General features: G+C 42.8%; 1 protein-coding gene across 3 annotated transcripts in view; it reads left to right on the top strand.

Moving 5' to 3' along the window:
- The first annotated feature begins 14,254 nt into the window (after nucleotides 1–14,254).
- RALBP1 (ralA binding protein 1) overlaps nucleotides 14,255–27,035 on the top strand; it is a 35,907-nt gene continuing 23,126 nt past the window's right edge. For 2 of the 3 annotated variants that reach the window (XM_053247788.1, XM_053247787.1), the window contains exons 1-2: nucleotides 14,255–14,582; nucleotides 24,098–24,394. In XM_053247788.1, coding sequence (XP_053103763.1) covers nucleotides 24,151–24,394 — 244 coding nt within the window. In that variant the 5' untranslated portion in view covers nucleotides 14,255–14,582; nucleotides 24,098–24,150. Of the gene's footprint in view, nucleotides 14,583–24,097; nucleotides 24,395–26,348; nucleotides 26,504–27,035 lie in introns of those variants that run through there. The other variant, XM_053247789.1, reaches the window with a different exon arrangement.

Raw genomic sequence — 27,035 nt, 5'->3', positions numbered from 1 at the left:
TGCCACATCTGGACATCGAGTGCACACAAGCTCCAGGACACAGTTGCCCTGTCTGTTCTCACAGAAAAATCCTGCTGCTATGCCTCTGAGCCAGTACTCCCACCCAAGTCCTCCCACTCCTCTTCTGACTCATGGCCATGAGGGTGTCTGGGCCAGAGGATGTCTGGGCCATGACACCCATAGACACTCAAAGTCAAAGACACTCAAAATCAAAGAAATGACCAGGTTCTCCAACCCCCTCAACACCTGAGGATAAACACCAGCGCCTCATTTATCTAACAAGAGACTACACTCTGTCCCTGACAAATATTCAGAGATCGATTCCATTGTTCCTTTCAACCTTGACAGAACCACTCGAGGTCAATGATCTACGACCGCCATGATGATCGGTCCTTTGCAGTCGAAGCTGACATACGTTCAAGATACTTCGATGCACATTCGTTGTCTCCAGCATCAACACCGATCGCATCATCTCCCTCAATGCTGAAGACTCACCCACAGGCTCTCCGTCGGAGCATTACAGCTCTTCCGATTTTCAGTCAGATCCGGAACAGGAGGACAAACTTGTGGAGCCCCCGATGGATGTAGCCCCAACTATTTATGTCTCCCTTAACGATGAGCTCAAGGCCTATCATAAACATGTGCGGGCCATGGCGGAGGCTCTGGGCCTCGACCTTCGCTCGGATCTATCCACTATAGATGATCCCGTGTACAATTTAATGCTCTGGTCACAGTCTACTGCACCTGTGGCCCTCCCTATGCTCCCTGATGTTACATGGGCAGCAAAGTGTGCCTGGGAGGTGCTCCATACCTCCACACCTACCTCCAAAAGACTAGAAAGCCTATACTGCATTATGGAAAATGATAACACTTATTTACTAAAAAACTTGGCTCCGAACTTGCTGGTGATTGACTCCACTTCAAAATCAGGGAAACGTCACACTGTCCCACCTGAGAAAGAGGGCCAGAAGTTGGACCTGCTTGGGAGGAAATTCTATTCAACGGCATGCATGAAAATGCATAAATGTATTTTCCCGTTGTAGGAGGGTTGCGCAAGCTATTTACGTTTTCAAAACGACCATGCCAAGCAGAACCATTTTACTGCTGAACAGAGTGTAATCTGGAAAGTGCTCCTAGGTGTTCTCTTGTACCTGCAGAAGGGATTATTATTTGACTTTCTCAAATAATAAAACAGAAAGCCTGAAAACTCTTATCTAAAACACTATTTTTCAGTTTTTCTTGACATGGCAAAAAAATTCCTGATCATAGTAAATTATCTCAAATAGTGGATTAAGGCTGGTTTGTACATCTGAGCAAAATTAAGCAGTAACGCTTTTCAAAATCAAGCAGTAAAGCTAGACTCTTGTCACTTTGGCCTGGGTGTGGAGAAGGTTACATGTTCCAAAGCTTCCCTATGAAAAATGGGAACCTAATAACAACATTAAAAGTACATAATAGATTTCAAAGTTAAATATCACCACACATGCATTTTCTGAAACATTTCCAGCTCCAAACTGACAACTTAAAATTGTTTCCCTATCAACGGCTAGAAGCACTTAAATACATGGGGACAAACCCTCCTGTCTCCAGTTTTTAAACTGCTATATATAATTCAGCCACTTCTTATCTAGTTTTGTTGAATTTATTTTGGACGTATTTGCATAAACTATAGATTTTCTGATCTCTTACTGAATTCCATATTTCCAGATATAATTTTTCACATCTATCTTCTATATATTTAATTCTCTTAAACATACCCATTGCTAATCCCATGCATGGCAGCTCCCACAAGAGTTTGCGAGCAGCTGCTGGGGGATAAGTGATGAGGACAGGGGAAGAAAACAGCCATGGTGGCTGGCGGAGCTGCACTGGTGGGAGGAGACAACTGGCCAGTGGAGCCACGCTGGCGGACAAAGCCGCACTGGTGGGAGGAGGTGGCTGGTGGGCGGGTGAAGCCGCGCTGGCAGGAGGAAACGGCCAGGGGGGAGCCGCACTGGCAGGAGGAGGTGGCCGGCAGGAGACGGCCGGCCGACTGGAGGAGGCGGTGGCAGGCTGGCCGGAGGTGGCTGGCAGGCAGGCGGGTAGGAAGTTAGGCGCCAGTGGGCTGGCGGCGAGAAAACGGCAGCAGCAAGTGGGAGAAAATGGCTGGGCCAAACTAGAGGCACAGATGTTCTGTGCCTGGCCCAGCTAGTTTTATTTATTAGCCTAGGGGCTGAAGACATTGCACGTGTAAGGTATTTCATTTATATCCTGCTTGTCTAAAACACATAACTTTTTTTTTAAATGGGCAGACATTTTAAACAGAGATACCACAATATATCCACTTCAGGCATTTGATCAGCTACAGAGCCTGAGAAAATAGAGGATAACAATTATAAAGTATTGTAGGGTCTTATAGATCTCACCCACAGAAATGGTCACTGAAGGTAAATGATTGTCCTACTTATTACACTCGTCTTCTAACCAAATCATTATAAAATCAAGACAGTTTCCAACTTTATGAAATTTTAGACCGAGACTACAGGTGAAACTCGGAAAATTAGAATATCGTGCAAAAGTCAATTAATTTCAGTAATGCAAATTAAAAGGTGAAACTGATATATGAGACAGACGCATTACATGCAAAGCGAGATAAGTCAAGCCTTAATTTGTTATAATTGTGATGATCATGGCGTACAGCTCATGAAAACCCCAAATCCACAATCTCAGAAAATTAGAATATTACATGGAACCAAGAAGACAAGGATTGAAGAACAGAACAATATTGGACCTCTGAAAAGTATACAGTGTACTGTGCTTGATTGGCCAGCAAACTCGCCTGACCTGACCCCATAGAGAATCTATGGGGCATTGCCAAGAGAAGGATGAGAGACATGAGACCAAACAATGCAGAATTGCTGAAGGCCGCTATTGAAGCATCCTGGTCTTCCATAATACCTCATCAGTGCCACAGGCTGATAGCATCCATGCCACGCCGCATTGAGGCAGTAATTGCTGCAAAAGGGGCCCAAACTAAGTACTGAATACATATGCATGCTTATACTTTTCAGAAGTCCGAAATTGTTCTATTCTTCAATCCTTGTCTTCTTGGTTCTATGTAATATTCTAATTTTCTGAGATTGTGGATTTGGGGTTTTCATGAGCTGTACGCCATGATCATCACAATTATAACAAATTAAGGCTTGACTTATCTCGCTTTGCATGTAATGCGTCTGTCTCATATATCAGTTTCACCTTTTAATTTGCATTACTGAAATTAATGGACTTTTGCATGATATTCTAATTTTCCAAGTTTCACCTGTATGTAGTCAGAGTTATAAGATGGTTAAATTTCAAAAAGGCCTAGTGAAATACAGTAACTTAGGCATTTTCTCTTGAAGTGCAGCTGAGCCATTTTTTTTTTTTTACACTACAGGTTTTAACAACAATTTTTTTTAATACCCATAACTCCAATGTTTCCTTTTGCTGGTTTACATACTTTAAAAAGTTAACTTGCAGAGATTTTACCATTCTGGATTAATTAAAAATCTGTTGTTTAGAGTTGCAAGGTGTTAAAAGTCCCTGTTTTGATCAATTATGTATCATGAATTGACATTTTCATACAGTTCACAATGCTTTGAGCTACATTTCTCAACTTATATATATACATTATAAGGAAAATCCTTCTTAATAAAATGGTACCAGACTAATTTCTTTTGCAATTTGTTCAGGTCACTTTGTCTATTGACAAAAGAGATATATCCTATAACCCTAGATGTTCAAAATAAATAGTTTTAGAGACCTAGAAGTCTTAGCGGGTGCTTTACACAGATTCCTTGACCCAAAGCACTCTTATTTAGACTGGAGTGTGCATGAATCATTTGCCGCAGTTCAGTCCAAATTCAGATCGAATTCAGACAAAGCCATGGGTCCCCAAACAGGTTTGGTAGAACCCACCGGCTGCTGCTGGGCTGGGCCAGGCCAGGTTGACAAACTGGCTTGAACCAGTTCAAAATGGTTCATGATCGAACCGACCCGGTTCACAGCAGACTGCTTCGTGGTCAAACCGATTCTGCACATCCCTAATTTATTATTTACTTATTTATTTAGACACCAAAGGGACCTTCTTCAAACTTCTGTAAGGGAAAATATATTAAAATTACTGACCCACATACAGCACAGCAAAATGCAGGCAGCTCAGCACTGCCCACACTGCTGCATGTCTGTGCAAAATCCTGCCCAGGCTATTGCAGAACATGGAAGTTCCATTCCAACTTACCTGCACAAATGCGGTTGTGTGATGTGATGGCCATTATTTCCAATGATGAGTGTCGAGAATCACACAACAGCATAAGTTGGAGTGGAACTGCCCTGTTTCGCAACAACATGAACAGGCTGGGCATTTTGCTGAGCTGTATGTGGGCCACTATTTAGTGACAACCATCTAGCCTTTATTGTTTAACAATGTTTCCTCAAATTTTGGGGAAGGTCACCCCAACTCAATTTATTTTCCACCTTCTAAGATATCAAAACATCTGTCAGACTTTGGTCCCAATAAATAGTAGCAGAAACCTATTATTTTATCTCTATTAATATGCTGTTGAACTTGGGAAGCAATTGTCAATGTAGGTCTAATAAACGAAAGCTGGAAAAATCCAGGGTACTTTGAATAGCCCTGGTGAGAAGTATCACCACTAGACCTTTTGTTGGTATGATGGTAGGGAGCTAGCATCTCTATCTCTATCTCTATATCTCTATCTCTATCTCTATCTCTATCTCTATCTCTATCTCTATCTCTATCTCTATCTCTATCTCTATCTCTATCTCTATCTCTATCTCTATCTCTATCTCTATCTCTATCTCTATCTATCTATCTATATACACACACATATATAATATATCTCCTTATTTAGTTAGTTAGTTATTTAACACATTTCTATACTGCCCAAGCGCACATCTCTTAGAAAGCTAGCATATAGAGAGTTAGCATAAGTAGCTAAGCAAACTTAAATTGCTTAGATAGAGCATGCCTTGGGGTTGTTCCAGCTCATGACACTGCACCCCTTGGTAAGCTCAACACAGACATGTTACAAAATCAGTAAATTTGCCTTTGAGAAGATGCTGCTTTAGGATGTTCCAAGAAAACTGGGTGTAGGGTTGGAGGATTATTATTATTATTATTATCATTATTTTACATTTTATATCCCACTCTTCCTCCAAGGAGCCCAGAGCGGTGTACTACATAATTTTTTTCCTCACAACAACCCTGTGAAGTAGGTTAGGCTGAGAGAGAAGTGACTGGCCCAGAGTCACCCAGCTAGTATCATGGCTGAATTTGAACTCAGAGGGAGGATCCAACCTAGAATTGGTATGTTGAGGGATGCCAAAGGACAGATAGTAACTGATTCAGAGAAGACCAAACAGAGATGGAAGGTGTATACAGGGATGTCAACATCCAAAATACTCTAGAAGATATTCCCTACTTGCAAGAACCTCTAGTTCGGAAAGATGAAGTTAGATTAGCATTCCGGTCATTACCAAGTTGGAAGGCTACAGGAACTGATGGAATAGCTACAGAAATATGGCAGGCAACAGAAGAAGAATCAGTCAAGGCTCTAACCAAACTATGCCAGCAAATTAAGAGAACACCACAGTGGCCAACAGATTGGAAGAGGTCAGTCTGCATACCCATACCAAAGAAAGGAGACTTAACAGATTGTGCAAACCATTGCACAATATCCTTAATTTCACACGCTAGCAAATAATGCTCAGGATCATCCGATGCAGATTAGAGCACTACGTGGAAAGGGAAATGCTAGATGTTCAAGCTGATTTCAGAAAAAGCTGAGGAACAAGAGACATCAATGCTGATGCACGCTGGATAATTGAGAATGTCAAAGAATGCCAGAAAGAGGTCAATATGTGCTTTATTGACTACAGAAAAGCCTTTGCTTGCGTTGACCATATCAAGCTGTGGAATAACCTTAGGAAAATGGGCATCCTAGAACATCTCATTGTTCTCATGAGAAACCTATACACAGGTATAGGTTTGTATACAATTGTATACAATTAATAAAAACTTGTAACTGGTGCTTCCCCCCCCTTTCAAACTTTATTAAAATATGTGCAGAAACTACTACTACAAATATTTATATACCACTTTTCAATGAAAGTTCTCAAAGCGGTTTACACAGAAAAATAAATAAGTGATGCATATGACAAATAAATATGCTTTTGGCTAAGAAGTGTGATTTGCCTGGTACTTTATGTGCCAAACTTGGCATTATGGCTGTACAGATCCTTACCATTTTATCTTTTTTGGATACTGTGTGTCTTAGAACATAGGCTCCACCCTAGTGTTCCGGCACTTGCCATTGGTCCCAAGAACTTGTGGAAGAATTATCAGGTTGATGATGTATTGGTGATACTGAGGCAGGAGTAGCTAAAAGAAAAAATGGTTCCATTGTGATCACAATAACAAAAGAATGTTGTGAATAAGGAAAGGGTTTCACTGATAGGTCCTGCTAGGTTTTGAATCATTGCCCTTTATTAATGCCCTCTGTACCTCTGTTGTTGGGAAAGAGCAATGAGCCTTATTCTGAAAAAGCAAAAGCACAAAAAGGACCAAAGTATTTACAAATCTGAGCATAGCATGAACAAGTCAATAAAGTCATCGTTCTCTTAGACTCATAATTTTTCTTTCAACTCTTTCCCTTCATTAATTTATAATACTGGCTGGGAGCCCAAGTGTAGCAATAAGAGGCTGGTTCAATCTTGTATAAGTGTACCAGTAGTGAAAAACAGGGAGGAAGATTATTTCTGAGGTAACAAGATTCAGATTACACAAGGCCAGAGAGAGAGATCTCAGCATACTGAATTACACAAGAAACCAGTGCAGCTTAACATGCTCTTGCCTGCTTGCTTAGAGCAGAAATGAGAGACGCTTCATTATGTATTAGTCAGCAAAAGAGACTGCCCTTCCCAAAAGCTTTTAAGCACAAGGGCATCTGAATGGATGATCTCAGATAAAAATAATGTTTAAAATTACTGGCTGGCATCTTGTCTAATGCTACACTTGTGCAAAGCCTTTATGCTCGCACAAAGTTGTTGCTCTAAGCCTGGAGCTTGCATTTCTGACTAGTGTTACACCGGCACAAACATGTTTGCATCTGGGCCACAAGCTTCACAATCTGCGGCACGCCTCATATATTTAGCAAGGAACTTCTTCCACAATAGTGCAAGAAAATCCCTGTGGTTTAGCATAACTACATGATCTTCTTGCTCTAGCACAACTCTGTTGTGCAAGCAGAGTATTTGTCAGATGTCAGCCACTTTTGCTAGCTATGCGGTCAGGGCTGGCCTGAGATATTTTGCTGCCTGAGGTGAAGGACAAGTTCAGTGGGCGTTCTGCCCCCCCCCCCGCCTCCATAAACCATAAAACCAATTTTACCAGGAAACTGAACATGCAGCACAAGAGAGAAATGATGGGATAATCCTGAGCCTCAGAAAAGACATGTAGGCAGAGCTGTTTCCCAAGAAAAATAGAACAGAGTGCTGGAAACTTGAAAAAGAAGGGGACACACAAGGGAGAGGAGGAGTTAAGGATACTAAACTTTCTAAAGGGGCCATCTCTTTCCTAGCGCAACTCTCAAGCATCCCCAAATTACAGTGACCAGGGAAGAGGTGATAGGAGACCAAGTCTTCAGTTTTCAATGTGTTCTAACTTAGAAACTTTCCAACAGCAACGTGAATTTTTTGGGTGCCATACTAAATAGGCTGACTCCCCCTCTCCCTTTGTCAAATATTCAAATGTGTGCTTTCTGTGCCTCCTCCTCATTAAGAACCACAAATGGAAAACTTTTGCAAGCAATTTTAAACATTAGAATAAATCCAGGTTTTTCTCTCCCAGATATGAGCCACAAGGACAAAAGAAATATAGTTAATCCAGGGTTTTCTCTCCACTTTGCTTATTTCCAACAGGTTGTCTCCCCCGCCCACCCAGTTAAAAAAACCCCTTTCTCATAATTCATTAATGATGGAACTACACTCACTCACTGTCCAGGTGAAGGCAGGGGGCGAAGGCAAGCAATGCCAAGAATTGAGGTTCCCCATTCTTCCTTATTGCCTTAGTTCTGCTCCTTGCCACGGAGCCGTGCTGTGGCAACACACGCTTAAAAAAACCAGGTTTGTGGAGTGCTCACTCCGCAAACCTGGTTTAAGGGCAGGGGTAGTTTAGCGGGTTACCTGCTTAAGAACCACCGGGCTTGCCTCCGCTGGCCCGATTTTCTCCCGTCGTGTGAATAGCCTCACTGTGTTACAGGCTGCTTATACACACTAATCAGGTGTTCTCAACAATGTCCTTGTATCTCTCACTGAGCAAAAGCATATACATTCCTGTGGTGGACTTTTTACATTACCACAGAAATTACACAAAGAACTCATTCTGCAGGGACGGAGGAACACTGTCTCTCAAGTGAATACACAAAGCAGGTGGCAAGCTGCCATGCAAAGATAGTGTCCAAAAGTTCAAGGATTATGCGTGAGGCCTGTGAAAATGAATTAAGACTTCCTATTGAACCAAATTTACATGCTTATCAGGAAAAGTGAAAAAGATACAAACCAAGCAGTATTATAACTTACTCCTAAATTCACATTTTAAAAGAGGTCAAAGAGAAGGGTAGACGTGAATAAAGTGAGTTACAAAATGAAACTTCCATAAGGAACAGAAGTTCACAGCTAACATGTTTACATTCACTGACATTCCAGTGAGATAAATCCTCCAAGAATTCATCTTGGCAGGATAATGTATAAAAAATAGAACTGTCTACCAGAAAAGCTCTTTAGTTGATTAATCATTTGGATTTTATTTGGTTAATCAAATAATTGCTCAGTTAAATATATTAGCATACACCAAAACCTCAGTATAGATGTTTTTGAGGATACTGAGGTAAGATAGCTTATTTATACACAAAAGCCACCACTCTCTTGGAATAAATGCAATTTTTCATATTTTGTTTTGCATTCCCTGTTGCACTATCAAATGAAAGCAAAAAACAAATGACTTTTTAAAAATACATAAACAAGTGCACCCTTCAATCTCAGCCCAAGTAAACAGTGATTTTTAAATATCTGTTGTGCTTCAGAAGTCATTATAACTTTGCTAACATTTAAAGTGACTGGATTTAGGACCAAAGCCTGATCTCTGCGGCATCCTCATCCAATATTTGAACAAATTGCATTGTTAAAAAGACAACTAAATGTAATATGGACACATTTTGAAAAATACAGATGAGGATAAATAAATAAATAAACAAACAAATAAATAAAATGAAAATATATGAGGCAAAAGGATCTTCTGTAAAAAGAGACCATGGTATTTTAAACAGATGTAAGACCTCTGTAGAGCTATCAGATCTCGTTAGGCGATGGGAACACCAAATTCACTTGGAAGCATGCAAAGCCACAATCTTTGGTAGATAGCTCTGCGTCACACTGCACTCATCTGTATGAAAACCACCGCTACCTGCAGGGAACACTGTGCCTTTGTGCCTCCAACACCCTGGCCAATGAAGGAAGAGAGAGTGATGGTCAAACAGTAATGTTACTCTCCGAATAAAGCCACACTATGTTTTGAATCAGATATTCAGGATGATCTTAGACCACACTACTGACTTTCTTGTCTTCACCTCCTACATATGACCTTCTGTTCATCATCATACCAGCACATTACTCTGGTTCTTGTGGTAGCAAGTATGAATTGTCCCAATTGCTAAGCAGGCTTTGCCTTGGTATGCATTTGGATGGGAGACTAAATGTGAACACCGTAAGATACTTTCCTTAGGAGAAGGGGGCATATCTCAGTTGAAGAACAGCTGCCTGCTTGCATGCATAAGATCCTAGGTTCACTCCCTGGCATCTCCAGTTATGGCTGGGAGAGACTCCTGCCTGTAACTTTGGAGAGCTGCTGCCAGCCGGTGTCAACAAAACTCAACTAGATGGACCAGGGTCTGAGTCAATATAAGGCAGCTTCCAATATTCCAGGGTGGTTGTTTTTTTAAAGTGCAACTAGACATAAAATGTACAGTTCTAAAAGCAAATTTACATTTTGAAAAGAACATTTGTGCAGTCTAAAATTGATGGGGAAAGTGATTAATAATGAGAAAAGCAAAGATAGACAGATAGATAGATAGATAGATAGATAGATAGATAGATAGATAGATAGATAGATAGATAGATACAGGCACTTCTAGAATCCAGCCCCTGTTCCATTTCTCCTTCCTGTACCAAAGACACTTCCCACAAATTCCACTGCTACTCTCCATATTCACCAATAATATAACCCTCTTCTGCAATTGATAGATTAAGTACCATCAAGTTGGTGTCAACTCTTAGCGACCACATAGACAGATTCTCTTCAGGATGATCTGTCTTCAACTTGGACTTTAAGGTCTCTCAGTGGTGCATTTATTGCTGTTGTAATTGAGCCAATTCACCTTGCTGCTGGTCGTCCACTTCTTCTCTGTCCTTCAACTTTCCCAGCATTAAGGACTTCTCAAAGGAGCTGAGTCTTCGCATAATGTGTCCGAAGTATGATAGTTTGAGCCTGGTCATTTGTGCCTCAAGTGAAAATTCTGGATTGATTTGTTCTATGATCCATTTGTTTGTTTTCCTGGCAGTCCATGGTATCCTCAAAAGTCTTCTTCAGCACCAAAGTTCAAAAGTGTCAATGCTTTTTCTATCTTGCTTCTTTCAAATCCAGCTTTTGCATCCATAGAGTGTCATGGGGAAAACCATTGTCTGAACAATTCTAATGTTTGTAGGTGTAGACACATCAGGGCATCTAAATATCCTTTCCAAGGCCTTCATTGCAGCCCTACGAAGTGCTAGTCTGCAGCGTATTTCTTGACTGCTGGATCCTTTACTGTTGACGGTCGATCCTAAGAGGCAAAAGCTATCCACCACTTCAATGTCTTCATTGCCAATTCTGAGGCTGGTTGCTGTACCTGTTGTCATTAGTTTAGTCTTCTTTACATTTAATTGTAGTCACATATTTTCACTGTGCTCCTTGACTTTCATTACTAGAGCTTGCAGATCATCCACATTCTCAGCTATCAGAGTGGTGTCATCAGCGTAGCACAGGTTATTGACGTTTCTTCCTTCAACTTTAAAACCACGCTCATCTTCTTCCAATCCAGCTTCTCTCAGTATATGTTCAGCATATACATTGAATAAAGAAGGAGAGAGTATACAGCCTTGCCTTACTCCTTTGCCAATCTGGAACCAGTCTGTTTCACCATAGTCTTTCTGGACTGTGGCTTCCTGTCCTGTGTATAGGTTTCGCATGAGAACAATGAGATTTTCTGGGACGCCCATTTTCCTAAGGATATTCCGCAACTTGATATGGTCAATGCAATCGAAGGCTTTTCTGTAGTCAATAAAGCACATATTGACTTCTTTCTGGTATTCTTTTACTTTCTCAATTATCCAGCGTGCATCAGCAATGATGTCTCTTGATGCCTCTTGTTCCTCAGCCTTTTCTGAAATCAGCTTGAACATCCAGCATTTCCTTTTCCTCATAGGGCTCTAATTTGCATTGGATGATCCTGAGCATTATTTTGCTAGCATGTGAAATTAAGGACATTGTGCAATGGTTAAGTCTCAATCATTAAGTCGCAATCTGTTAAGTCTCCTTTCTTTGGTATGGGTATGTAGACTGACCTCTTCCAATCTGTTAGCCACTGTGTTGTTCTCTTAATTTGCTGGCATAGTTTGGTTAGAGCCTTGACTGATTCTCTTTCTGTTGTCTTCTGACATGGTAATGACTGGAGTTCTGATCTAACTTCATCTTCCCATACTAGAGGTTCTTGCAAGTAGGGAATATCTTCTGGAGTATCTTGGATGTCGACGTCCCTGCTATACAGATTTTCAGTATACTCTTTCCTCTTCTGCAATAGTGCTGTCAAATTCTCAGTTTTGAGGATTTCCTTCCACTCTATGTAGGCTTCTAAATATAATGGAATATGACTCTAGGCAACCAAACATGTGTGCAAAAAGCTCCAAAAGGTTCTTTCCAAACTAGCTGAATGGGCAACAAAATGGCAAATGAGGTTCAATAGCTGACATTCTCATTATCTGTACAGAGGTACTGTGTGCAAAGCACCTCTACAGTATTTAGTAATCCAGATCCCTGCTTTGGGGACAGAGGTGGGGTGACTTAAATCAATCTCTCCTTCCCCTGGAAGCACTCTTTAACATGAGGAATATATGTCCCTGATGGCCATGTAGCCCTTGGGGACGTGTGTGTGTGTGTGTGTGTGTGTGTGTGTGTGTGTGTAAGAAAGGAGACATCAGGGAAACCACCCCCCACCCCCACCTTCACAGTGGAACTCTGGATGTTATTGAATACAGCAGAGGCACCTTTCATACAGTACTGCTGCATGGTTGACGAGGATGTCACCAATGTAAGTAAACATTAAGTGCTGCACATTAGGGCAACCCCACACCCACTTCAAAAATACATGATGGCAGCAATTACCTAGAGATTTTGGGGTTATGGTACATAGCTCCTTTAAGATGTGAATCCGGTGCATGGCAGACGTTTAAAAAAAAAAGTGAACCCTGTGCTTGGGATTTTGGGGGAAAGAACTGAAAATAAAATTGTTGGTATTGGTGTGGATGGGGCTCGTTCCTGGGTCCGCTTAACCAATCAGTCAGACACAAGGATTGGGAATTATTAATTGAGGTTTATTGCTCTGCAATCAGCAATAGGTAATCAATAGGCTCACGTTCTCAAACTGATTACCATTTGGTTACAGGTGCATCTTACATTTATACAAACAATCTAAATGGTGCTGACACCCTAGACACAGTATACATGGCCCAAGTATCTAGTACGCATGCGAATGATTCATTGTTCACCTGGTGATTACTCCTTATTTGGTTAAATCCTGTTTTCTTGACTGTAAGCGAAAAACAGTGAGAACCTTGACTATGTTAACAAGTTTCATAGATACAATTTTGCTACAGAGAGATAATGACGTTAATCATGAGAGACAGTGATGTCCCTGAGCTGGGCTGGGGTTACTTTAAGTTAAAATGAGTTTTTCTAGACAAAATGGAGTTTCTTTGGTTTTCTAAACATATCAGTATCATAATGTGATTGTACAAATAGTGTGGTACTGCACTTGGAATACTGTGTAGAGTTCTGGTTACCCTTTCTTAACTAAACTAAACTGTTTAGTTTAGGGAAAAGATTACTAAGGGTGGAGTGTGTGTGACATGATAGAGATTTATAAATTATGCAAAGTGTGAGGAAAATAAGATAGTTTTCTCCCACTCTTATAATACTAGAATTTCAGTGTCATCCAAATAAAACTAATTCCAGGCAGGTAGATAAAAGTAAATATTTTTTCACGCAATGCACAATTTATTTATGGAATTGCTTGGAATCAGATGTTATGGTCACTTGCTTAGTGGTTGTAAAGAGGGAATGAATATACAGAGTAATATCTGGCTATTACTTTCAGTCACAACGGCTATGGGGCACCTCTTCTTCTCAGCAGCCATGTACACGGAGTAGCAGTTGCGGCCGCAGGGCAGAGGCGAGGCAACAGCAGGAGGCGGCTTCTGGGTACTGAACTTGACAGACCTTTGATCTGATCCAGCAAGACTCTTCCCATGTTTTTAGAGGCCCGCTTCAAAGCATGAAGAAGGAGCACCTTGTCTAACGCCACGGGGCTGTCTCTCTCAGGCGAAGAAGCGGAGGTGATGTATCTTGGCTTTCACGGCGTCTGAACCTTAAGTGGTGTGCTGTGGGGTGTACACTTGCAGTCCAGTCTTATGCATGATGACGACTCAGGGGTAAGTCCAAGAGAGTGTACTCAGGGTGGCTAAGTACCAGGGGAGTGGGTGGACAGGACTGCAGGCTCCAGCACTAACCCTTGCACAACTCACCACTGTCAAACCCCACAACTCCACCTCGGCTTCCACGAGACGAATAGTTTCTCCCACCCCAGAACGAGCCACACTGAACACCAGCCGCCTTTGTGACAGCAGAACCTTTTAATTCTTACTCTCACGCCTTAGCGTTGTCCATCGGTAGCTCCCTCAGCACCGTACCGACAAGAAAGACTACATTTCCCAACGTGCCTTGCACTGAAAGGGGCCGGAAGAGCTCGACTCGGACTTTCTGCCCTTTATGTAAGAAGGCAAGAAAGGAGAATAGCAAGGCAAGCCAGGCCTGTTTCACTTGTGCATGAACGCGCAGGCGCAGAAAGCAGTTTTCGGCCCCTTCCAAGGAAGCTCGCTGCTCGGGCTGCTTCAGCCACTGTGACGGCTCCTCCCTATGCGTCATGCGCGTGCGCTGCCTAATCTCGGCCTCTGCCCTCGGTAGCCAAAGGGTTGGAAGAAACGGGTCGGTGTGAATCGGAAGGGGGAAGTGTTTGCGCATGCGCCTCGAAATTGCCTCCTTCTATTCCCTATATCCGACCTGGTAAACAGGCGGCGGCGGGATGGGGCTTGAAGGGGGGCGCGGATAAGGCCGAGAAGCCGAGCTTAGCGCAGCCGTCCTGCAAAACGACGGGAGCCCCCCGCCCTCCCCTCAGGTCAGTAAAGCGGACGCGCTCCTTCCCACCCCATTTTCTGTCCCACAGCAGTTCCGCTTCGGGCGAGGGGGGGAAAGGGGGAGAATGCGGTGTCTCCTTTCGCCAATGCTGTGGGGTTGGGCGGCGTCCGTTGAAGCGCTCTCTGTACTGCGCATGCGTGCACTCGCCTGGGCAGTGCCCTCTAGTGCTCTGGGGTGAATTGGGGAACTGTGAGGCGCGGCCAGGGCTAAAGACTACCCCCCCCAACTCCGCATGCCCTGTATTCCTGTCTTCTTAATTAAGAGGCTGTTGGCACCGTGGTGCATGCTACGGGTGAGATGGGAGTGACGTTTGCCACGTGCACACGACCATCGTTTCTGCGCCAATGAGTGCAGAAATGTTCTACTCCGCCCTGCTTCAGCACCTGGTTTCGTGTGTTCGCTGCTCACAATGACTTGGTGTAGTGTGGAGTTAGAATTTCTACGTCACCCATAACCATGCCATTCTGGGGATGCATTCGACAAGATGGCTAAAGGGGTAACGAAATCGTCACCTTAGAGCAGGTTTAGACTGTACTGTAGCCAGCTTACTCCCGTGAATAACTCTTGATGTTGATTTACAAATGCAGAAACAGCAAGGTTGGCTCCGAGGGAGGGGGTTGGGTCTGGCAAACGCCCTTTCCAGACAAGTGACTCCCCCGCCCTCCACTTCTGTCTCAGAAATCTAATATACTCACCTATCCATAACTTAACTAAAAACAAAATCTCCTTAAAACTAACATTTGCACCAGCTGCCTATACACAGATGTTCTGGCTGCTGTCCTTCTTTTGAAATGGCAAAGACCTTCCACCTCTGAGTACCTATGAATTATAGTTACACATATGCACACACATGTATTTATCTGAACACATATTTATATCTTGCCTTTTCTGCAAGCATTCAGGATGGTTTATAAAGCAATGAAAAACAAATACAATCTGTTCTAAAAAGTACAGTCAACACCAAATACCATATAGGAGAGCTGGTCTTGTGGTAGCAAGCATGAATTGTTCCCTTAGCTAAGCAGGGTGTGCCCTGGTTGCATATGAATGGGAGACTACAAGTGAGCACTGTAGTGCAAATTAAGGGATGGAGCCACTCTGGGAAGAGCATCCAGGTTCCAAGTTCCTTCCCTGGCATCTCCAGAATAGAGCTGAGAGAGATTCCTGCCTACAACCTTGGAGAATCTGCTGCCAGTCTGTGAAGACAATACTGAGTTAGATGGACCAATGGTCTGACTCAGTATATGGCAGCTTCCTATGTTCCTAAATACAACAGTAAGAAGAACTAATCTGCCTATTTTCCTTTCATTATCCCTACAGCTGGACTAAATTTGTTCCGGATTGGTTTGGCAGTTCACAATTTAGCCTATTTGTGCCTCAAACATTCATGCATTTGCCATCTTGAATCAGGGTGGATGGCATCACAAACTATGCCCTTGAGCCATCTCTACACCTGTAGCAAATTTGGTTCAAATCAGGCAGTTCACAGGTTAGCCCAATTGTGCCTCAAATGTCCATGTGTCTGGCATCTTGAATTCATATTGGTCCAGGCATTGAGGTGGGGGGACGGGCGAACACACACACACACACACACACACACACACTATGCCAGGTGATTTCAAAAGCCTACTGGAAAGTAGGCTAAAAATGTGAGTAAAAACATTTTTACACACGCACACATGCACGCACACACACACCCCTATATGTTGACAGTAGGGAGCTGTTGACTTGATCTGGTCTCCTGCATAGCCTCCAGTCTCAAGAATGTCTCCCCTTGTAATTTACTTCAGAGGCTTTCTACAAACACTTTCCCTATGACATGGAGTATGAAGTTGAGCTGGATTACAAGGCCAAATTGTATTGCTGTTTGTATTGGAGGACAGACTTAGAGAAATTCTTGACTCTTGATTGATGTGGGAGGAGATGACTGAGAGGAACTTTTCTGCTAGACTTTAGTTGCTGACTGGGGTGGAGGTGCTAGTTCATACTATGTGAAATCTCAGGGGTAGTGCTTTGGAGGTTCCAGTTTTCCCACCTGTTCTCATCCTGTTTTTGTTCTTGCCCCCCTCTTTTGCTTCAGCCTTTTCCGCACTTCCCTGCTTCTCCCCACTCAAAGAAATATGAACCTACTGGATTCTGACCAATGGCAAAAGTTTGATGGAACTGGGTGTTTAGCCTGGAGAAGAGAAGACTCAGGGGTGGCATATAGCCTGTTCCAAATACCTGAATGGCTATCTAGTAGAAGAGGCAAAGACTTATTCACTGTTATCCCAGATGGCAGGACTCGATTTAATGGGCTTAAGTTGCAGGAGGGTAGATTTTGGTTGGATGTTATGAGAAAGTAATTAATGGTGAGAGCACATTGACAGTGGAGCCAGTTGCCCAGCAGTTATGGTGAGACCTCCCTGATTCATTGTCTTTAAAGTTGGGCGGTTACATGTTAAAGATGCTCTAGCTCTGGATTTCCAGCATCAAGCAGGGAGTTGAGCTGGATAGCCTAGAAGGCCCCTTCCAACTCTTGATTTCATGAATTCTGGAACGTGTATTTTTTTTGAGAGAGAGAGCAAGCATGACCTGCAGAGGGGCACATTTAACACTATTTCTCAAACTAGAAGTGCTCTCTCTCTCTCTCGCTCTCTCTCTCTCTCTCCTGATTCAGCTGTTTACTGTTCAGCATGTTTTTTGTTCTGCTCTGATTTTACTTCTGATTGACTCCAATAAATCTCAAAAGATCTTACAAAATCTAGACACCTCATAGGGATACAGGAAAATAAGATTGTATAAATATACTCATTCATAATCTACAATTTAGCCTCAATGTTTGCTTGTGGTAATGAGCTTGCAGCAAACCCTGGGGCCCCTTGGACTTTCAGACCTGAATAAAGTGTACTCTTTCCCTGTATTCTGTGCTTGGGCCCTACAGGAGGTGGAAAGTGTGTGAATTGAAGTCTCAAAGATCTTGTCTCGGACTCTTCACTCCGGCACTCCCTCCTGATGTTTTCATCACTTTTTACCCAGAATAATCTTGACATTTTATTTTCGGTCTTTCCCCATCTCCATAGTTCTCATCTCTTCTCCCTGGCTCTTTTTTCCCATTTTCCACATTTCAAAAATATAGGGTTTTCAGAAATTTTACCCTGCTTAGGTGCCAGCATAGCTGTTCTGAAGTGTTTAGCTCAGGGCCAAAGTACATGTAACATGGATACCTGCACTTAGAGCTTCTGAAGTTTTAAAAAGCTCTAGATTAATAGAATCAGAGTTGGAAAGGACCTTGGAGATCTAATCCAACTCCTTGCTCAGTGTAGGAAACTGCTACAGCATTTCTGACAGATTGCTGTCCAGCCTCTGTTTGAAAACTTCCAGTGAAGGACAGCCCACTAATGCTCAAGGGAGATTGACAGTGGAACAAACAGCTCTTACAGTCAGGAAATTCTTTCTGATGTTTAGCTTAAATCTGCTTCCTTGAAATTTCAGCCCATTGCTTCTAGTTCCACCCTCAGGAGAAACAGAGAACAAGTCGAGGACTCTTTCTGTATGACTGTCCTTCAGATATTTGAAGAAGGTTTCTGCCTTGACACATGTTTTCTTGTGTCTATTATTTGGTTCTGTATTTGGTACTGGCCTTGTGTTTGACTCCCCTATTGAGTTCAGTTACCCCCATCATTGGGGTAACTATGGATGTGCACTGTTTCTATGGCAGGTGTGTGTGTCTCGCTTTAAGAGCGGGGGAGGGTGCACTTACCTCTCCAGCCACTTTCCCCCCTCCCGGTGTCCATTTTTGTAAAAGCTCATCGGGGTAGCAGCATATCTCGCTGCCACCCCGTTGTCTGGATATAACCATGTGATTATGTGACTGCGTGCGCGGGTGCGTCAGGGGCTTCCGGTTATATCCGGACAATGAGGCGGCAGGGAGGTACGCTGCCACCCCGATGAGCTTTTACAAAAACAGACGCCGGTGGGGGGAAAGCAGCAAGAGGGGTAAGTGCATCCTCCCCCACTCTTAAAGCGGCACCCCTGCCACCTTCGAGCCTCCCCGCCATGGTTCCGTGCACATCCCTAGAGGTAACCAGCAAAGTGGCCAAATGTGGAGATGACACTAAACTATCAAGGGTAATAAAATCCAAAACAGATTGTGAGGAGCTCCAAAAGGATCTCTTCAAACCAGGTGAATGGACAAGAAAATTGCCAATGTGGTTCAATGTAAGCAAGTGTAAAGTGATGCATATTGGGGCAAAAAACCCCAACTTCACATATACACTGATGTGGTCAGAGCTGTTAGTGACTGACCAGGAGAGAGATCTTGAGGTCATGGTGGACAGCTCGTTGAATGTGTCGACTTGGTGCTCAGCAGCTGTGAAAAAGGCCAATTCCATGCTGGGGATCATTAGGAAGGGGACTGAAAATAAAAATGCTAATATTATAATGCCCTTATACAAATCTATGCTGCAGCCACATTTGGAGTACTGCATACAGTTCTGGTCACCATATCTTAAGAAGGACATTGAAGAACTGGAAAAGATGAAGAGGAGGTCAACCAAGATGATGGGGGGCCTGGAGCGCCTTCCTTATGAGGAAAGACTACAACATCTGGGGGTCTTTAGTTTGGAAAAGGCGACTACAGGCAGACATGATATTGGTGTATAAAATTATGTATGGAGTAGAGAGTGGATAGTGAAATCTTTCTCCCTCTCTCACAACACTAGAACCAGGGGTCATCCCATGAAACCCAAGGCCAGGAAATTTAGGGCCACCAAAAGGAAGTATCTTTTCACATAGCACATAACTAATCTATGGAATTCTCTGCCATGAGATGTGGGCCGCTAGCTTGGATGGCTTTAAAAGGAGCGTAGACAAATTAATGGAGGACGGTTCTATCAATGGTTACAAGTCTGGTGGATATAGGCCACCTCCAGCCTAAGAGGCAAGATGTCCTTGAATACCGGTTATAGGGGAGCAACAGCAAAAGAGAGGGCATGCCCTCGCCTCTTGTCTGTGGGCTTCTCAGAGGCATCTGTTGTGCCACTGTGTAAAACAGGATGCTGGACTAGATAGGTCTTGGGCCTGATCCAGCTGATGCTTATGTTCAGTTAAAAGCCCCTTTAATAATTTTTGTGAGGCTCCTGCCAAACACATTCTTCCCAATCATTGCAAGGTGTACACAGTCAAGTTCCAGGAGGTAGCATAGGTCGTAGTCCAATAATTCAAACCTTCCTTGATGACATCTTCTTCATAGGCAGCTGTTTACTTGCAGGATCCCTGGTTCTCTCCCTGCAAGTTTAATACAGGTGCAGGTGACTTCAAATTTGATTGAATTTGAACAATAACATTGGAAGAGGGAGTGTTTAACTTGCCCTCCCAAGGCTGTTTCCCTCTTTAATTTCCCCACTCCCCGCAGTTGCTGTTAAACCAAGGGAACTTTGCAAATCCTTCTCAAGGGTTTTCCTTGCTCTTACCTATGAAGCTTTTTTGGAGGTCCCTTGTAAGACTTTCATTTGTGGTAATTGTAGCAAGAATGATTCATGTGGGAATTTGAAGTTGCCATGATGCTGGTTTTTGAAATGTAAACTTAATCTGCCGGTGCATGTGTATACATGATGAACTTCTCAGCTAACAAGACAGAGTGTACTTTATGTAACTGCAAGTCGGCCTGAAGGCAACGTTAACCAAGCAGTAACTTCCAACAAGAAGGTTTATAGTTATGCATTAAAAGTATCCCGATATTATGTCATGGAAATAAATATTCCCATGTAGGAAATTGACATAGGCAAATTTAAAATTGTATGCTGTCATACTGCTTGTAAGCTATAGGTTTTTTACCCTTTGCCCAGTTTCCCCCTCCCCCTCCCATTTCTTTTTCAGAAAAGAAAGGGGAAATGATGAGCTAATAAATATGTTGGGTAATGACTGAGTTCCAGAGAGAAAGGGAAGTGTACAGGATGAAGAAATGTATTGCCATTGGCAGAAATTGCTAAGATTATTTCTATTTTCCAAACTTCTAAACAGACCTGTTTGGAAGGTACCCTGCATCTTCAGGATTTTGTGTTCTGCCAGTTGCAATACTTGTTATATTGCAAGTGTCAAGTCTTAAGTTGGCACCTCCAGAAATCCTTTTGTATATATTTCATTGCTTGCAAATCGAGCCAGTGGAAAAATTTGCAGCCTGAAGTGTGCCCTGCCAACTAGCATTGCTCGTGCTCTGATGTCACTGCATTTATGTATGTCTGCATTTATTTCTTCATGTGAATCCTGCTTTTAAAAGCGTGGAAAGGGCACTCACAATAATTAAAATGCCCCCCAAAGAGCCTCATAGCAAGCTCTATGAAAATCATTTTGCTTTTAAGTTTGATTGCTCTATTTCCCCCCCAAAAAATTAATTTTGTAGAGCAGTCAAACGTAAAAGCAAAATGTTTTGCATAGAGCTTGCTATTGAAAGCAAAGGATAGATGTTTCCATCTGAATGCTACACTCATTCACTTTCAGCAGCGAAATCCACGCATATTCTTGTAGTGACCAGCCTCCCCTCCTTCTAAAGAGTTAAACGGAAGTGAACCCTGTCTTGACTGACAGGCTGGTGAACTCCAGGGCCCAGCCAATTAGCATTACAGGTGAGTGGGACCTAGAGAGCTGTTAGATAGAGCTGTCTCCCAGAAAGGAGAACTGGTCTTGTGGTAGCAAGCATGACTTGTCCCCTTAGCTAAGCAGGGTCTGCCCTGGTTGCATATGAATGGGAGACTACATGTGAGCACTGTAAGATATTCCCCTTAGGGGATGGAACCACTCTGGGAAGAGCATCTAGGTTCCAGGTTCCCTCTCTGGCATCTCCAAGATAGGGCTGAGAGAGATTCCTGCCTGCAACCTTGGAGAAGCCGCTACCAGTCTGTGAAGACAATAGTGAGCTAAATAGACCACTGGTCTGACTCAGTATATGGCAGCTTCCTATGTACCAGGAAGAAGAGAGTTCTTTGTTAGAAGAAGCTTGGCTGGAGGTGCACAAGAGTACATGTGGCCATGGAGGTTGGCTGCAGGAGGATAACTGTAAAGCCTGTGAAAACAGGGTTACAGGAGGCTTGAAGTCCCATCAGGAGTTTGGTGAGTTCAAGGAAAAGGGGAGCTTAGTATAGGGAGACGTTTGTTCAGTCAGACTTTGGGTTAGGGATGTTATATTTCTTTTGTGTGCGTATTCTGGATACTGTTCTATTATAGTTTACCTGCAACGTAATTGAAATAAGAAACACTAGCCTACGCTCAATACATCTAGGGCATTGCAAAAACCTCTGTAAATGTTTCAGTGTGCATAAAGACAACCTATTTTTGTAATCCTACTAAGTATTCTTAACTGTATCTAAAAGCTGAGAAAGCCTCAGATGGAAGCAGTCTGTAGTAATGGAATAAAACTAGGTTTTTAAAGTTCTTTTCTTTTTACACGCCTCTCCGAGTTGGTACTTAACTCAGGAAAAGGCGAGGGGAAGGGGGACTTCTCTGGAGCAAACACGTCCTCAAACGTTCATCAGCTATCAGTTTTCTCACCACATGTAGGCTTGCACATGGAAGATTTTTGTACTTGTCCAAGAACCAAATTAAGAGAGGTTTTTTCTGGGTAATCCCACCTCAAGCCCAGAGAGTTTCTGTAGATAAAAGGGGTGGTGGTGGCGGCGGCAGCATTTTGAACCTACCAATAATACAGAATAGTTTTAGGAGAAGCCTAGCCAGGCAGCTCAGGAGAGATGATTCATCATTTCTTTCCTTCATGTGAGCTTGCTCTGAGACAAAGGCTTTAATTAGCTACAGTTCTATAACATAGTGAATTTAGAGCCTTGGTCAACATTCAGAGCTATGGTTATTTCAAAACAAAACAAAACATAACAAAATAACAAACTATTGAGTGTTTTTGCATAACTTAAACTCTCTTCAGTATCTGGCAGGGATTTGATTAAGTTTATTTAATGGGCAGATGGCTACAAGATGCTTTTTCTTATTTTGTCAGATTATTGATATTTTAAATGAAGAGTAGTAAAAATAGTTGGCATCCTTATCCAAGTTAGCAGACTAGGCGAATGGTAGGCAACTTGCAGCCCATGTGCTTGATGTGGCTTATAAATCTAAGGCAGGGTAGGCAGCCTGTGGCATGAGTGCCAAAAGTGGCATGCAAAATGTTTTTGAGTGGTACTCAACACTGCTAGGAAAACCAGCCACTGTGATGCCTGCCACCTACCTCTGGCTGATGTGTTGTAACTTGCTGTAACAGGCAGCGGACATCCAGGATCAGTGGCAGAGGTTTCTCTGGCTGTGGCGGCTGACTGGCTGTCTCTCTTGAATAGGCATGCTCTGAAAAAACAAATGTGCGAGAGAGGGCCAGCCAGTCGGCACAGCCAGAGAGTCCACTGCTGCCAATCTTGGATGTCTGCTGCCAACTATAGCAAGCAGTAACATGCCAGAAGGGCTGTCCTTAGGGCATGGCAAGCAGGGCAACTGCCCCGGGCTCTGCTCTTTTAACCCCCATTAGAATTAACTGGAAGGGGCCCCCTCACTGACTGATTTGCCCTGGGCCCCACACCCCACCAGGACTCTCTAAGGACAGCCCTGCATGCCAGCTGGAGGCAGATAGTGGGCATCGTAGTGGCCAGTCTTTGTGTGCACGCTTTCTCCCTACCTTCCAGCAACAAATGTCTATGTTTTGTCTGCTCCTGAAATGGAGCAGACAAAGCACAACAATTTGCTGAAGGTCAGAGAACAGACCAGCTGGTGAAGCTTAATTCTGGCTGGAGAACAGTGCTGAATGCCACTAGGAAGAAGAGGGATGGCTATGAGTGCGGGGTTTCCAACCTGGCAGTGAGTCTGGCAGCTGGGGTCATGGCCAGTGATGCTGACATGGAGGTGGGCAGCATCATGGACCAGCAAATGCAGAGGCAGGGCTAGCGAGGAGGGGATGCCAGGTATGCTTCGAGCCACTCTCCCCTTGAGCTGCTCCTGAAGACTTGGCACACCAGTTTTGAAAGATTCCCAACCCCTGCTGTAATGTTTCAGCTTGCTAACAAATCCAAGATTTTACATGTGTTGCCCAGCACAGTACCTTGTTTGGTTGTGATTTTCTGCTCATGCCTCACAACGCATGCCCTTGTGTCATTGTATCGTTATGATTGTGTTGTAAACAAAGAATGGTGCTTACTTCAGGGGTGTGTAGGTAAAACAAAGGGTTGATATGCCGATATTGCCACATGCAGAGAGTGGAGCGCAAAGTGTAAAAAATGTATGATCCCCTCAGGAAGTTGCACACAATTTCTGCAAACTGTCATTGTGTAGTTAAAGTATAAATTTCTAAACCTGCAGCCATATACACGTGCTGGTATGAGCAATCCTTTTGTATGTCATAGGGCTTATTCTTAACACCCTTTTTGGTGAAGCAGGGTTCAGCTATGTTTATACTTCTATGTATTGAAAGCATTTACTCACACTATAGAGCACTTTTCAAGACTACTTGTGTTCTTCTTGTTATAGGCATAATGGACAGGTAACAGGATATTCTTCTGGTGTGGTGTTGGAGAGTAAGAATGACGGAGTGCTTCCTGCCTCCTACCAGCAGCCCCAGTGAGCACCGCAGAGTGGAGCATGGTGGGAATCTTGCGCGGACCCCAAGCTCTGAAGAAATAAGCCCAACAAAATTCCCTGGCTTATATCGAACTGGTGAGCCTTCTCCACCTCATGACAGCCTGCACGAACCTCCTGATATTGTTTCTGATGATGAGAAAGAGCATGGCAAGAAGAAAGGAAAATTTAAGAAAAAAGAAAAACGAAGTAGGTGCCCCCTCTTTCCCAATGTGTGATACTAGCATGTATTTTGGTATTTTCTGGCCAATGTTCTCTGCAGTTTTAGGAAGGCAGAACAGATTGTGTTGCAGCCATGCTGTGCAGGCCTGCAGAGCATGGGGTAAGGATCAGGAAGTGGCTTTCGCTTCTCTCTGCTCCCTACAAAAGCCCTGTCCGCTGCTAGAAATATGTCCCTGATGGTCCATGTAGAGCAGTGCAGCTAATGTCATGACTCCCTGTGATGGCAGAGCAAAAGCTGCAGAGAATGTGAGCCACTGTCTGCTTTTAATGTGTTTTTTAAAATTATTGATTTACCTATCACTGTACATGATGCTGCCAGAATAAATGTTTTAATATAGATATTTTAAAAGGCTTGTATACTTGTTCCTGAATCTACAAATAACAGCCAACATCCAAACCAACTGCACTAGTGCAAATATCTTGCACTAGTGAGATGGACTATGTCAGGAGTTTGCATTCTAGACTAGAGTTGTGCTAGTGCAAACATGCTTTCACAACAGGGTGATCCGTCTCCGGCTGTAAAATCTCTTCTTCATGTGTTTTGCAGGGAACTTTTGTGCAAAAGCATCATCATCAATTTTATTATGGCCATTGGCCAGCAGAAATAGGAGTAACAAATATGCCCAATACAACGATCAATAAACAATGCTAAAACACAATAAAGCAGAATACAATCACTCATAAAAATTACTTATAAACAGTAAGCAGTTCTTGCAATTAAGCACTTAATAGGGACCTTAACCTGATGGCAATGTAGAAAAATTTAGCTACAATTGTTGTAATCTCGGGGCTTGAATCCACAAGACAGTAATATGTATAAAAGAGCTCACACCTTCCGGGAAATTTGAGTAACAGAGGGGAAATAAGTTCTCCTCTAGCATCCCGATATAAAGAGCAATATAGCAATACATGGGTGACGTTTCCAGGAGGCCAACGCCACAAGGGCAGAAAACCGTAGCAGGATGATCTTTAGCAAATCTCAGTTCCAAAAGAGAAGAGGGCAACACATGAAACCCGAAATTTAGAAAAATGCAGTTTTGTTAAGTAATTAGCACCTCTATCTCCCCAAGGTGGCAAAATCCCAAAATGTAAATGCAAAAGCACAAACATGCAGCTTGGAACATTCCCGCAACTTTGCATAGCTTTGCAACAGTCTTGCACTAGCACACTTTGTTCATTGCACAAAGCTTGGTGTCGATAGGAGAGGTGAAGGGTATGGAGATGTTGGAGAAAGGCTTAAGATGTATGGTGGTGATGAAGGAGTGGAATACAGAAATTTGACATTTATAGAAAAGAAATATTGTAAGTGTTTGTTAAGGAGTAAAGATCTGTGAGTCAAGAGGAGGGTTTGGATCCATTTGGGGGACTGAAGAAGAAAGAGAATTGGAAGCAGAGACAGGATTTGTATTTTGTGGGAAAGAAGTAGAACAATGGCGGGAGTTAGGATTTGTGGCAAAGACGAGAGAAAAAAGTTGGAATTGGAGGGCTAAATAGATTAAAAAACACCAACACACAACCCTGAAGTCTCAAAACTATATTTCCCTCTTCATCTAGACATGTTTCTGAAATGGTATACCATGCAGCACTATCTTGGGCCATACACCAGCCCTTTTGTTACAGGTTGATCCATATTTGTAATCTATACAGAACCCTTACTGCCTCTCTGGCAACATGCTAAACATGCTGGAATATCACATCAGTGCTCTAGTTGGTTAACTACCTAGTTGGTTAAACATTGTATATAACCTCTTTTCTCTGAGCCTTCCTCCTTCCCTGTGTCTTAGCACATGTGCTGCAATCAGCAGTGGGTGTATGGGTTTTAAATTTTTTTAAAAAATATTTTCCTGTTCTTGCCTACAGGGTAGGCAGGGCTAGTTACAGAAGAGGTGTAGCTTATTAGACTCCTATGCATATATTTCAGAGGCAGAACAGTACCTGGTAATTTGCAGTGAATGCAATATTTGTCTTATGACTATGGAATTGAAATCTCATGTGCAGTTCACATAATCCAAGTGAACACCAGTAGTTGGTGATGTGTCAGGATGCTTGGGACGACTTTGCCTGTCGAACTGAAAAGTAAGTTTTCTTTCATTTTAGAGGGTGTGCCTGAGTAAATGAATACATTAATATTCTAGGATATCTGGTTTTGCCTGTTTGAAGAGTGGAAAATTAAATGATTTTGAATGCAGTTCTTCACATCCCATGGAAGTCTATAGCAAAGCTCTTATAGAGCAGGTTTGCAAACTTTGTTCTTTTTTCCAGGTTGATTTTTAAGTGTGCCTACAAAAGGAATTGATTTTGAGTTGTTGACTGTAGAAATACACAATGTTTGTAGATCATATAGTGTCTCACAGAGGGTTTAAGATGAGCAGAATGTGGTGTTCATCATTTTTATCACTGGATTGCATCAGTTTTGTGTGCTGATGTTTTGCATAACAGCAACACACATCTAGAAAATATTAATACTGCAACCCTAACCTATTTATTGGGGGACAATCTAGTTGAACTCGGGGGATTTAGTTCAAAACAAATATGCTTAAGGATAGCACTGCATGAAGGAATTCCAAGTGAATGTTTCAGGAAGATCCTGTTCATGGATTCCCCCTGA

Source organism: Hemicordylus capensis, chromosome 4 (assembly GCF_027244095.1).
Source record: "Hemicordylus capensis ecotype Gifberg chromosome 4, rHemCap1.1.pri, whole genome shotgun sequence".
In the NCBI taxonomy this organism is placed as follows: Eukaryota; Metazoa; Chordata; class Lepidosauria; order Squamata; family Cordylidae; genus Hemicordylus; species Hemicordylus capensis.
Note: the sequence above shows the minus strand (reverse complement) of the source record. Positions and strands in the feature narration are given on the sequence as shown.